The following is a 12,888-nucleotide window of genomic DNA, read 5'->3' as shown; positions in this document are numbered from 1 at the left end:
TTAGAGACTTCTTGCGGCAAAAGTGCAAAGTTTCGGATTCAAGGCTACCAACATTGAAAAATAAATTTTTTATATATGAAGAACTTCATTTTTGACACCACGAAAGTTTCCAAGCATTTGGAAACTTTCGTGGTGTCAAAATTGGCTACGTTCAAAATTGGCTACGTTCCGATATTCACTGCCAGTATTGAAAATCTATAATGTACGTTACGTAAACTATACATTTTTAGTACTGGCAATAAATATCGGAACGCAGCCTGGATCAATCAAAGCAAGAAATATTTTGTCCCTTTTTGATTGGTCAATTGAACGATTCGAAATTTTTGTAGCGTCAATCAGAACGCATCCTTGGTAAAGTATTGAAAATGCTGCATGATATGAATCGCAATCTGTGAATCTGCCATTATCTATCTTTTTGATCATGATGTTAGCTATAGGCTGTAGTAGATTGTGGCTAATATCGTGAACGTAGTTACAGACATTTGGTACAAAATGTTATCGAGATTGGCTCTTCGCAATGGTAAATGTCAATTCATTATTTCTCGCCATTGCATTTTTACAAATTATTCCAACCTGAGAAGCGAATTCGATCAATACAGGAAATAAATGAATTGGTTACGAAGTTGACATTTTCTATTATGTAATGGCAATTCCGCAATACGTTTACATTTTCTCACGATATTTACTAAAAACTATGCTCATATATTATAATTTATTAATTATACACCGTATATATAAAAATGTGTAACACGTTTAAGCCTTTTTTTTCTATAAAGTAAAATTTAAGCTTTTTCATGGGCAATTTTGTTTATGTTACATTGCCATATTTTTTCTATGAAAAGTTATCGAAATTTTTGTTCTTTTTAATACATTATATTTTTTTTTGTACCATTGTATGCAATTTTCCTTATGTTTCTATGTCTATATATGCCACACAAAAAATTAAATCTTAAATATATATTTCCAATGTAAAAAGTATAATGGCTTATAGGTAGAAAAAGTATATTTCTTGTGATAATATTGTTTCTCTTTCTCTCTCTCTCTCTCTTTAATTTAGCTCAATTATTACCAATGGCTATGCGTGGAGCGCAAAGCGCTTCTTCAGTAGCAACAGAACCTACTCGTCCCAAACGTTTGATTGATCCATCTCCAGTTAGGCATGGATTCATACCTGAGGAATGGTTTCAAGCTTTCTATTCAAAAACTGGTGCATCAGGTATGCAATTACTCTTATTGTATGATGATAATTGAATATCTGATTTGAAGTAATTCATATATAAACTTTTATATTGGATATGTTAAGATAAAGTTTCTTTATAATCACAAAGTGAATAATTTCTTGTATAAGTTTACATTGAAAAAATCTAGGACAACACTTTCTTTTATATAAAGCTTTATATTTGCAATAAAATAATCCAAAATGATCTAAAATTATTATATATAAGAGTTACATAATCTATTATCAAAATGGTAAATTAATTACATTTTTTTTTTTTTTTATTAGATGTTGCAAGTAAACTTGACTTGTTATAAAGTATGAAACTTGCTTTAACAGTATAGAAAAAATATTTAAGATAATATATTAAGAACAATAAAGATAAGCTTAATATTTTACATACAATTTTCATAATTTAGATTATTTTTAATTAATTTCTTTTTTAAAAAGACGTTCTATTTTTTTTTAAATAATAATTTAACAAACACTGTTAAGACATAATTCATGATATTGTACAAGATTGTTGAAGATTATCCAAGCTCACAAAATATAAAAGATAATATTAAATCATTTCTAATTTTTTAATCATTTCTTTTACAAAGTAAACATATGTATGAAAAACTTTAATGTATAGATTTGTATTTATTTCTGAAAGAAATTGTTTCTTTTTTTATTATGTCTCTATATATCATATCCTGCATAAAATGACGTGGTATTTTTCTGTCATCACTAATTGGGTTCTGTCATCACTAATTATTGTTGTATGTTTTATTTTCAGGGCCATACGTATTTGCTATAACTGTGGGCACTTATTTATGTTCAAAAGAAATTTATGTTATGGAGCATGAGTATTATAATGGTCTGTCTCTGTTAATAATATATATAGCAGGTGTAAAAATGTTTGGTCCAAAAGTAGCTGAATACTTGGACAAGGAAGTAGATAAATACAATGATAATCTTGACGAATCTAGAAACAACCAAATAGCTCAATATGAGGACTCAATTACACAAGAGAAAAAAGAGCAATGGAGCCTAGATGGCCAGAAAATGATAATGGAAATTAAAAAAGAGAATATTAAGATGCAACTGGAAGCAACTTATAGGGAACGTTTGGTGCAAGTCTATCAAGAGGTATAACAATTTTTTTTGTGTATAATAGAATATAAAATAATAATTATAGAAAAAAATATAACAATAGATTTACTTTTTCATTTATAATTAGAGCAAAGCTTAAGATTACAATAGTTGTTTAAATTTCTCACATACTGATCTCATTATTAAAAAGAATGTAATAATTTTTGCTTAGACATTACAATTGTTAACTTGTTAAATTAAATGTAAATTTCATAAATTTTTTTAAAAATTTAATTGAATATGGTATAACAATACATTTTTATACTAAGTTTCACAAGAAAAAGAAGTAAACAAATATAAGAAATTTTATTTGCTTGCTTACAGGTGAAGAAGCGTCTCGACTACCAAGTGCAAATACAAAATCTCGAACGACGAATCGCACAGAAGCATATGGTCCAATGGATTGTGAACGGAGTATTGAAAGCCATCACTCCCGATCAGGAGAAGGCAACCCTTCAACAGTGCATCAAAGATCTTGAAGCTCTCGCTGCGAAAGCGTAAAGTGTCGCTAAATAATAATTTAGATGAAATAGAAATATGATAGAGTAAGAGAAGGCGTCTGTCAGTAAATTGTCTATCTCTATCGAATATTGTTTCTGAATCGTCGGAATCATCAAGTGTTGTAAATGAATAAATGCCATCTTGCAATATTTACAGTGTAAATTGATTTTTGTTAACAATATTATGGAGAATTGTAAATTTGGATAAACGTCAGTTATTAAAATGATAAATTAATAATAAGTTTTTTTATTTCTATCCGCGTGTACAAGTAAAATATTTCATAAATTTTATATAAATTTCAATTGATTTCAATTATATAAGTAATGAGGCCATATTATATACAAAGTGAGATTTATCTTAAATTCAATGGTAATAAGAAAAATTTATATACAATATGTCTTATTATGTTTATATCATGTGAGATTTTTTTTGCAACTGTAAATAAAAATGTAATATGTTCTAAAATTTGAATAGAGTAAAACAGCACAGAAATAGGATAAATTTACATATAAACACTCAAATTAAATTTCAATAAAATTAAAATAAATCTCCATAGTATAAGTCACAGATATCAGTCAGTTGCTCTATTCATTATTATTATTATTTTTTTTTTTTTTTTTTTTGCGATATTGTTATGTGATCATTTTGATAATTTGATATCACATTCAGCACAGAATAAGGGTAATATATTACATTTGTCGTATCACAAACTTTTTAAGCGCATTGATTAGCTAATTTCTAGAGACTCAAGAAATTTTCTATTCTGCAGCCAATCAGTATGCTTAAAAAATTTATCGTACGACAAATGTAATATTATCCTACGGCTTATGTTTTATCCAAGAGAGAGAGTATCTATTACTTTTTCCATTACTTCTCAAGTTATAAAACTTATCTTTGTGATTTGAATTATTTAGAGCAGTTTGTATAACGATCCTTAACCCTTGGACGAGCGCGTCAAAATTTGAAGCAGGAACGGTCGTGTAGGCTACATCCCAGAGTATTTTTCTCGTAAATATTAATGAGGAAAAAGTTTTCACTTTCCTCTTCGATTTTATGAATCTTTAGACATTTCTTTAACATAATTTCTAAAGTATGAAAAAAATTTGAATTTTAATAAAAAAAGACTTCTCCAGCAAATGGTAAAAATCTCGCGATTTTGCTAAACTAACTGGGATGTAGCTTACACCCCACGCACCCGTCCAAGGGTTAAACATCAGAAATTATGAAATAGCTTTTTCGAATGAAGCAGGTTTGATCGACCCAAGGTTGATTAATGACGTCATTGCATCGTCTCTGCCAATAAAAGACTTGAATTCATAGTAAAATAGTGATTAATTGATCCGGGACGAATTAAAATCCGTTTATTCGAAAACGCTAAAATTAAATTGCAGGCTTTATATACGCTCATATGAAGAACTTGAATACAGATATAAATAGTGAATAGTACGCCGCATAGCGATAAGCGAATAAACTATATTATTTCAAATAACAGTTGATTTTGTAATATTTCGTAATAAGCTGCAGATTCTGTTTGGTTTCTGTTGCCAATCAGCCAATCTGCCGTCAGATTACGCACACGCAGATTTTGCTTGGTTTCTGCCGACAATCTGTCAGATTCTATGAGATCCTGCTAGCAAATCATAAGCTTAATGCGGACATAATAGATGCCAATTTCCTAGTAACTTCTGAGTAAATCTGTTGCTAAGCTGCTGGCAAATTGCGTGCGTTTTGCTTACTGAAACATATATATTTATATAAGTTATATAGCGATTATTTGTGAGTGAGTTGTAAGAATAATTAATTTTTACGTAGTAGTTTTCACTATACTATATATAAATGAGAAAAGAAAATAAATGGAGTTTTCAAAATTTCAATTTTTGAAGTTTTTATTTGTATTACTTATCTTGTCTATTAAGTTCCCGATATCTCAAAATTTAAATTTGTGTAAGTATCGGCAGAAGGCCAAAGGTTAGTCCTGCAGGGAGAATTTTTAGCGGATGTGAGTCCTGTATACCCCATCAGATTGACCGGTGGGGATGCATTCTACATTTTTCTCTTCCTTTGCAAAAAAAATCAAATCTAATACTTTTGCGGATTTCGAAGCTTCGAATTTTCGCGCTCCTTGAAATTTTAATCTGTGCCACCTCTTTGTTGATTATGTTCTCTTGATACTTTTGCGGATTTCAAAGCTTCAAATTCTTGCGCTTTTTTAAAAATTTTACCTTGTGCCACCTCCTTGCTGGTTATACTCCTGATATTTTTGCAGATTTCGGGATTTCGAAGTTTCAAATTTTTACATTTTTTAAAAATTGGGTTTGTGCCATTTCTTTGCTGATTATGTTCTCTTGATATGCCACCTCTTTGCTGATTATGTTCTCCTGATACGTCACTTTCTTGCTGATTATATTCTTCTGATACTTTTGCAGATTTTGAAGCTTCAAACTTTCGCGCTTTTTAAAATTTTAATTTGTGCCATTTGCTTGCTGATTATGTTCTCCTGATACTTTTGCGGATTTCGAAGCTTCGAATTTTCGCGCTCCTTGAAATTTTAATCTGTGCCACCTCTTTGTTGATTATGTTCTCTTGATACTTTTGCGGATTTCAAAGCTTCAAATTCTTGCGCTTTTTTAAAAATTTTACCTTGTGCCACCTCCTTGCTGGTTATACTCCTGATATTTTTGCAGATTTCGGGATTTCGAAGTTTCAAATTTTTACATTTTTTAAAAATTGGGTTTGTGCCATTTCTTTGCTGATTATGTTCTCTTGATATGCCACCTCTTTGCTGATTATGTTCTCCTGATACGTCACTTTCTCGTGTAGGCTACATCCCAGAGTATTTTTCTCGTAAATATTAATGAGGAAAAAGTTTTCACTTTCCTCTTCGATTTTATGAATCTTTAGACATTTCTTTAACATAATTTCTAAAGTATGAAAAAAATTTGAATTTTAATAAAAAAAGACTTCTCCAGCAAATGGTAAAAATCTCGCGATTTTGCTAAACTAACTGGGATGTAGCTTACACCCCACGCACCCGTCCAAGGGTTAAACATCAGAAATTATGAAATAGCTTTTTCGAATGAAGCAGGTTTGATCGACCCAAGGTTGATTAATGACGTCATTGCATCGTCTCTGCCAATAAAAGACTTGAATTCATAGTAAAATAGTGATTAATTGATCCGGGACGAATTAAAATCCGTTTATTCGAAAACGCTAAAATTAAATTGCAGGCTTTATATACGCTCATATGAAGAACTTGAATACAGATATAAATAGTGAATAGTACGCCGCATAGCGATAAGCGAATAAACTATATTATTTCAAATAACAGTTAATTTTGTAATATTTCGTAATAAGCTGCAGATTCTGTTTGGTTTCTGTTGCCAATCAGCCAATCTGCCGTCAGATTACGCACACGCAGATTTTGCTTGGTTTCTGCCGACAATCTGTCAGATTCTATGAGATCCTGCTAGCAAATCATAAGCTTAATGCGGACATAATAGATGCCAATTTCCTAGTAACTTCTGAGTAAATCTGTTGCTAAGCTGCTGGCAAATTGCGTGCGTTTTGCTTACTGAAACATATATATTTATATAAGTTATATAGCGATTATTTGTGAGTGAGTTGTAAGAATAATTAATTTTTACGTAGTAGTTTTCACTATACTATATAAATGAGAAAAGAAAATAAAGTTGGAGTTTTCAAAATTTCAATTTTTGAAGTTTTTATTTGTATTACTTATCTTGTCTATTAAGTTCCCGATATCTCAAAATTTAAATTTGTGTAAGTATCGGCAGAAGGCCAAAGGTTAGTCCTGCAGGGAGAATTTTTAGCGGATGTGAGTCCTGTATACCCCATCAGATTGACCGGTGGGGATGTATTCTGCATTTTTCTCTTCCTTTGCAAAAAAAATCAAATCTAATACTTTTGCGGATTTCGAAGCTTCGAATTTTCGCGCTCCTTGAAATTTTAATCTGTGCCACCTCTTTGTTGATTATGTTCTCTTGATACTTTTGCGGATTTCAAAGCTTCAAATTCTTGCGCTTTTTTTTAAATTTTACCTTGTGCCACCTCCTTGCTGGTTATACTCCTGATATTTTTGCAGATTTCGGGATTTCGAAGTTTCAAATTTTTACATTTTTTAAAAATTGGGTTTGTGCCATTTCTTTGCTGATTATGTTCTCTTGATATGCCACCTCTTTGCTGATTATGTTCTCCTGATACGTCACTTTCTTGCTGATTATATTCTTCTGATACTTTTGCAGATTTTGAAGCTTCAAACTTTCGCGCTTTTTAAAATTTTAATTTGTGCCATTTGCTTGCTGATTATGTTCTCCTGATACTTTTGCGGATTTCGAAGCTTCAACTTTTCGCGCATTTTGAGATTTCACTTTCTGCCACCTCTTTGCTGATCATGTTCTTCTGATATTTGATTCCAAGAAATACAGTTTCAGAAATTCCAAGAACAAAAAGTCGACAAAATTGTATCAAAAAAATATATAATTAGGAAAGAAGTATGCGACACGATAAGATGTGTGAGAATGGATGGGTATATGTTCAATCAAGACATTTGCATTTTGTATTATTAATACAGTTTATTAGATTTTTTTAAATTGCATATAATATATTTCACAGATTATTATTGATTCTTTTGTATATACAGTGATATACATTAATTTTCTTCCATTTTGCGTTTTTATCATCGGTATTTCATCAAACAATAAAATAAAATTATTTAGAAACAAAACTAGCGTTAGAAAATCTTAGAAAATATACATTAACCCCTATTGAATATCGCAATATATATAAAATAGACATTTTCGTTAAATAGATTGATCACTTTCGCTCTTACATTACGTTATTTGTATACGCACATACATAGTCATTTTTATTATTATACAACAATAATAGACACAGGTATTTTATTATGTATATATATACATATATCGGATATCAGACGCAACAGAAGATATGCATTGAACACTAAATTAGGAAATATCTTCAAATACTAAAAATAATATGACTTTATATATTTGTGGATAAAAGTGGATTGATCACTTGCGCTGTGCGCGTTAACTACATTTTGCACACACACACACACACACACACAAGCGCGCGCGCGCGCGGTCATGTTTTTATTATTATACAATAAAATAAATACATACAGGCATTTTATTACATATATATTGGATATCGGATATAATCGCTTTCGCTATTACAATATATTTTGTACACACACGCCCACACACAGTCATTTTTTATTATTATACAATAATATACACTAGCATTACTATATATATCTACAAATATAGGATATCGGACGTAATCAGATGCAATATGATTTTTCCAGATCACATCAGCTGTTTTTTGCGACGTTGCCAATTCCTACATTACCAATAATTTTTTTGCCGGAATAATCATGCTGTGATAACATAGTATAAATATATCTTATTAAATAATTATATATCATTAAAAGATAAGCACTCCATAACTGAGTGGTTCGCGAAAAAAGCTGAGTAATTGAATTTTGGAAACGTAGCGAGAATTTTTATTATCTAAAACATATATTACATATCACATTCACTTTTTTTGCTTATTTTTCTTTATCTTATTTTGTAAGATAAAATTTATTTTAGGCTATAATTTGCAATGAAATTCAAAACAAAATGATAATTTCATGTGTGCGCTGTGTATTCCGATCATATGGAATTATATATAAAATTCGGTCTCAATTTTCGGGGATAAAAAAAATATTAAACAAAAATTAGAATTCAAATCTTCAATTTTAATCGATATAGAAGGGTCATCGATATATAATCGCGTCTCGCGTGATAACGCGAAACAAGATGAAGCTGGCTACTTGGCATCGTGCGGCTATATTCCGTTTCCATGCGCGAATCTGTCGACGAATCGAACGCGTCGCGTTGTTCGGCCATTAGCCTTCGGGCGCGATCGGGCATGTTCGGCCGCGCTCGGTCAGTGACGACGGGCATCGGGCGGCGCGCGCGAGTTACTCGGGCGGCCGGGGGCCGCCATTTTCCTCCAGCAAGGGAGAGCAGTTCGGAGCGTAGGTAGCGGAGGTCTGTGTGCGTTACTAACGTATCGGGTCGAAAATAGTGAATCGGGAGACGCGACAGTTTTGTTCGCGTACACCGCGAACCGTGTGCGATCCATACGTACGTACGGTCATACGGAGGACCGCAGTGCGCCTGGTGGCCAGTATATCCGCGCGACATTGTGCCGACTGGCGGCGATCACCCGGTAGACGGACGCCGCCGCCGCCGCGTACCGTTGTGCAAAATTAACGACACGAAGCAGAGATATATCTCTGAAAAAGACTCGGGAAGATCGCGATAGTAAACGATAGAAAGAACGAAGGGAAGAAGGAGAGAAAAAGAGACAAGACAGCGCGCGAGCGCAAAGGAAAGAGAGAGAAAGGGATAAGGAACAGCAAGATAGAGAGAGAGAGAGAGAGAGAGAGACACACACACAATTGAGACAGAAGCAGTGTGAATAGTTTGGTGATCGCATTGTGGCCGCGCAGTGAAAATACTCGACCAGCCAACTTCGGGTATTACGACGCCGAACGGGATAACAAGAGGAGAGTGAGTCGCCTCCGACAGGTTAGTGCAGTGTATGATTATGGCTTCTTGCATGTGTACTACGCGCGCGCGCGCGAGCGCGAGCGAGCCAACCAGCCGAGATAGTTGGCGCGCCTCGCGTATTCGCGTTACGCGGGTACGTGTAACGAGTTCTTTTCGAAGCGGCGGTGGCGTCGGCGTTGCATGCGTGCGGCTGAGAATTCCTCGTCTTCTGCGTGCGTACGCTTTCTTTGTGCCGCAGCGGGAGATGTATGTGCTTTGCTCTTTTCGCGCCGCTTGCCGCACGCATACAGTCTGCCTCCCTCCGTTCTCCCATATTTTCTTTTTTTTATTCGATCTTTCTATAGTTATTACCTATTCTCTTTTTAAAACAATTACGCAAATATACTTTCTCTGATTTAAACGAAACTTTGAATTCAATATCTTTGTGAATAGAATAATCATCGTTAAAATATATATATTGTCGTTCTCGGATACAAATTAAATTGGAGTAGAGTATAAATAAAAAATACGCGAGATTTTTTAATAAGTTCGCGCCAAATATACATATAGTGATATATATATGTGGTGATAAAATACTATATTCTCACGATATTTTTTCAAAAGTTTTGACACGTGCGTGTGTTTTCTATAAACGATAGAGTGGGTAATATAAGTACATGCAAATGTTGTCGGGGAAGAAGTACGTAAAGGGAGAGAGAGAAAGAAGGAGAGAGGGAGAAAGAGATAGGAGAGAAAGAAAGAACGAGCACGCGCCTTTCTTTTTGCTTGCGCGTTCAGCCGAACTGGCCCGATTATTGCTTTCCCCCTCTTCTACCGACTGTGCCTACCTTCACTCGGCCATACTTTGCTTTTGCGTGCATGCATGCGTGCGTGCGTGACTACATTGAACAAATATCTATCTAGATATTTGTGCATCAGAACTGTGCCTAATGACAGTTTTACTTGTTTGACACTTGTGAAAAAAAAATAAATAAATAACAGGTTAGGTAATATTAAATAATAGATGTGTATATTTCAACCTGTTGACCAATAGTCACGATGCATGACAAATATCTACAGACAATGCGTTCGATCGCCTAAACCGAAAGTCAAAGGCATTATAATGACGTCAAATTTATTATATATTGTTTACGATAAAGTGAGTGTACGAGTATTCAATTTGGAGGGAAAAAGTGGGGAAAATCGCCTGTGAAAAAAAGTGCAGATAAAGAAAACGGACTTGCATCTACTCTCTCGGACGACTGTGCGCGCGCACGCGCTCGTTTTCGCATCCAACGGATGCGCTTCGCGCGCGTTGACCTTCGATAATGTCTCTTCTCAACGACGGTTCTCTATCGTCTGCGCACAAGATTCATATATATATATATATCTGCGAACGCGTTTCCGGAGAAAGAAAGAGAAAGAGAGGGAAAGCAATGCAGCTAACGTATGTCGAAAGAGATTACACGATATTTTTTTACATACTTTTTTTTTCTTTTTTTCAAGTGAAAGGATCGAGAATGATGCTAAAATAGCAGGGGCGAACGATATGTTGAGAGGAAGGAGGAAATTTGGCAGGATGTAGCTCTGTTTTCGATTATTTTCTCCAGAGAGTACTTTGGCACATCAGAATATATTGAAAAATAAACAATTATAAGAATTATGTAAAATAAATAAAATTATAAACACAATGTTATTGTTAAAACACTATTACAAAGAGACACAAAAGTATTAAGTTTATCTACATATACACTATATTATAAAGAAGTAAAGTTTGTTTGTCCCACTGTTCGGGGTAATCTCAGAAACTACTGAACCGATTTGAAAAGGGCTACGTTCCGATATTCACTGCCAGTATTGAAAATCTATAATGTACGTTACGTAAACTATACATTTTTAGTACTGGCAATAAATATCGGAACGCAGCCTGGATCAATCAAAGCAAGAAATATTTTGTCCCTTTTTGATTGGTCAATTGAACGATTCGAAATTTTTGTAGCGTCAATCAGAACGCATCCTTGGTAAAGTATTGAAAATGCTGCATGATATGAATCGCAATCTGTGAATCTGCCATTATCTATCTTTTTGATCATGATGTTAGCTATAGGCTGTAGTAGATTGTGGCTAATATCGTGAACGTAGTTACAGACATTTGGTACAAAATGTTATCGAGATTGGCTCTTCGCAATGGTAAATGTCAATTCATTATTTCTCGCCATTGCATTTTTACAAATTATTCCAACCTGAGAAGCGAATTCGATCAATACAGGAAATAAATGAATTGGTTACGAAGTTGACATTTTCTATTATGTAATGGCAATTCCGCAATACGTTTACATTTTCTCACGATATTTACTAAAAACTATGCTCATATATTATAATTTATTAATTATACACCGTATATATAAAAATGTGTAACACGTTTAAGCCTTTTTTTTCTATAAAGTAAAATTTAAGCTTTTTCATGGGCAATTTTGTTTATGTTACATTGCCATATTTTTTCTATGAATCCCACTGTTCGGGGTAATCTCAGAAACTACTGAACCGATTTGAAAAAATCTTTCACTGGTGGATAGCTTAGATCTTCCTGAGTAACATAGGCTATATATCAACGTCTAAAAGGTGAGCAATAAAAAAGAACGTGCATGAAGTCGGAAAAAAATACGTCGTTCACGCTCCATATTCTAATTTAACGTAAAAACTACACAACCGATTTTGATGAAACCTTCACCAGTACGTTTCTAGACGTCTTAGGAGCTTTTAAGGATATGAATTATAATTGACCCATATTTGCCCATCCTCACAAATCCGTAACTACATACCGAGCGGGCGAGGAAAAAACGCCAGCTAGTACATTATAAATAAATTATATGATTCCTTGTTCCTTGCGAGACTAATGGTCAAATTTTGATAGGAGAGAATGCGAGAGAAAAGAGAAGGGAATAACGCTACATTAAGTAAATATATTGCGAAACGGATGGATAGATAGAAAAGATCGTAGGAAGAGGAGGAGAAAAGAGATGAAAATATAAATGAATGATATTCTAGAAGCGTCCAAATGGCGGTCTCACCCAGCACAATAAGTGATTTATGGCATCATACCTCTCTTAAGCGCAGCGCGGCACTTTCCTCCCCATTTTTCCGCGACATTGCAATGTCGTTATATTGTATCATAATTTAGTCGCCGATAGATAGATAGATAGATAGATAGCAAGAGAGAGAGAGAGAGAGTTTGTCGTTAATAACGAACGGTAGTTAATTTCGTATATTTATGAAAATTATGAGAATAAAATAATTATTATAATTAGAGAATTTGAGATAAATGATCTATTTTATATCATTTTTTTTTTTTTAAAGTGAAAGGTTTTTACAATCTAATTTATATATAAATCTTTTTATAATTTTTATACTATACTATATATAACTTAATTTATATTAATTTATTTACAAAAAAAA

At 33.3% G+C, this 12,888-nt stretch overlaps 2 protein-coding genes across 3 annotated transcripts in view; both read left to right on the top strand.

Annotated features, from left to right (window-relative positions):
• Positions 1–390: 390 nt before the first annotated feature.
• LOC115233359 (ATP synthase subunit b, mitochondrial) lies at positions 391–3,088 on the top strand. The gene is made up of 4 exons (XM_029803725.1): positions 391–520; positions 1,058–1,216; positions 1,995–2,347; positions 2,675–3,088. Exons 1-4 carry the CDS (start codon positions 493–495, stop codon positions 2,849–2,851), a joined length of 717 nt encoding a protein of 238 aa, XP_029659585.1. The 5' UTR covers positions 391–492; the 3' UTR covers positions 2,852–3,088.
• A 5,750-nt stretch (positions 3,089–8,838) lies between these two features.
• Positions 8,839–12,888, top strand: part of LOC115233358 (C-terminal-binding protein) — a 59,326-nt gene continuing 55,276 nt past the window's right edge. For both annotated transcript variants that reach the window (XM_029803723.1, XM_029803724.1), the window contains exon 1: positions 8,839–9,471. The gene's annotated coding sequence lies outside the window, so the exon portion shown is untranslated. The remainder of the gene's footprint in view (positions 9,472–12,888) is intronic.

The sequence above is a fragment of the Formica exsecta genome, unplaced genomic scaffold, assembly GCF_003651465.1.
Source record: "Formica exsecta isolate Colony F162 unplaced genomic scaffold, ASM365146v1 scaffold172, whole genome shotgun sequence".
NCBI lineage: Eukaryota > Metazoa > Arthropoda > Insecta > Hymenoptera > Formicidae > Formica > Formica exsecta.
The sequence above is the reverse complement of the archived record's forward strand: the minus strand, read 5'-3'. Positions and strand labels throughout refer to the sequence as shown.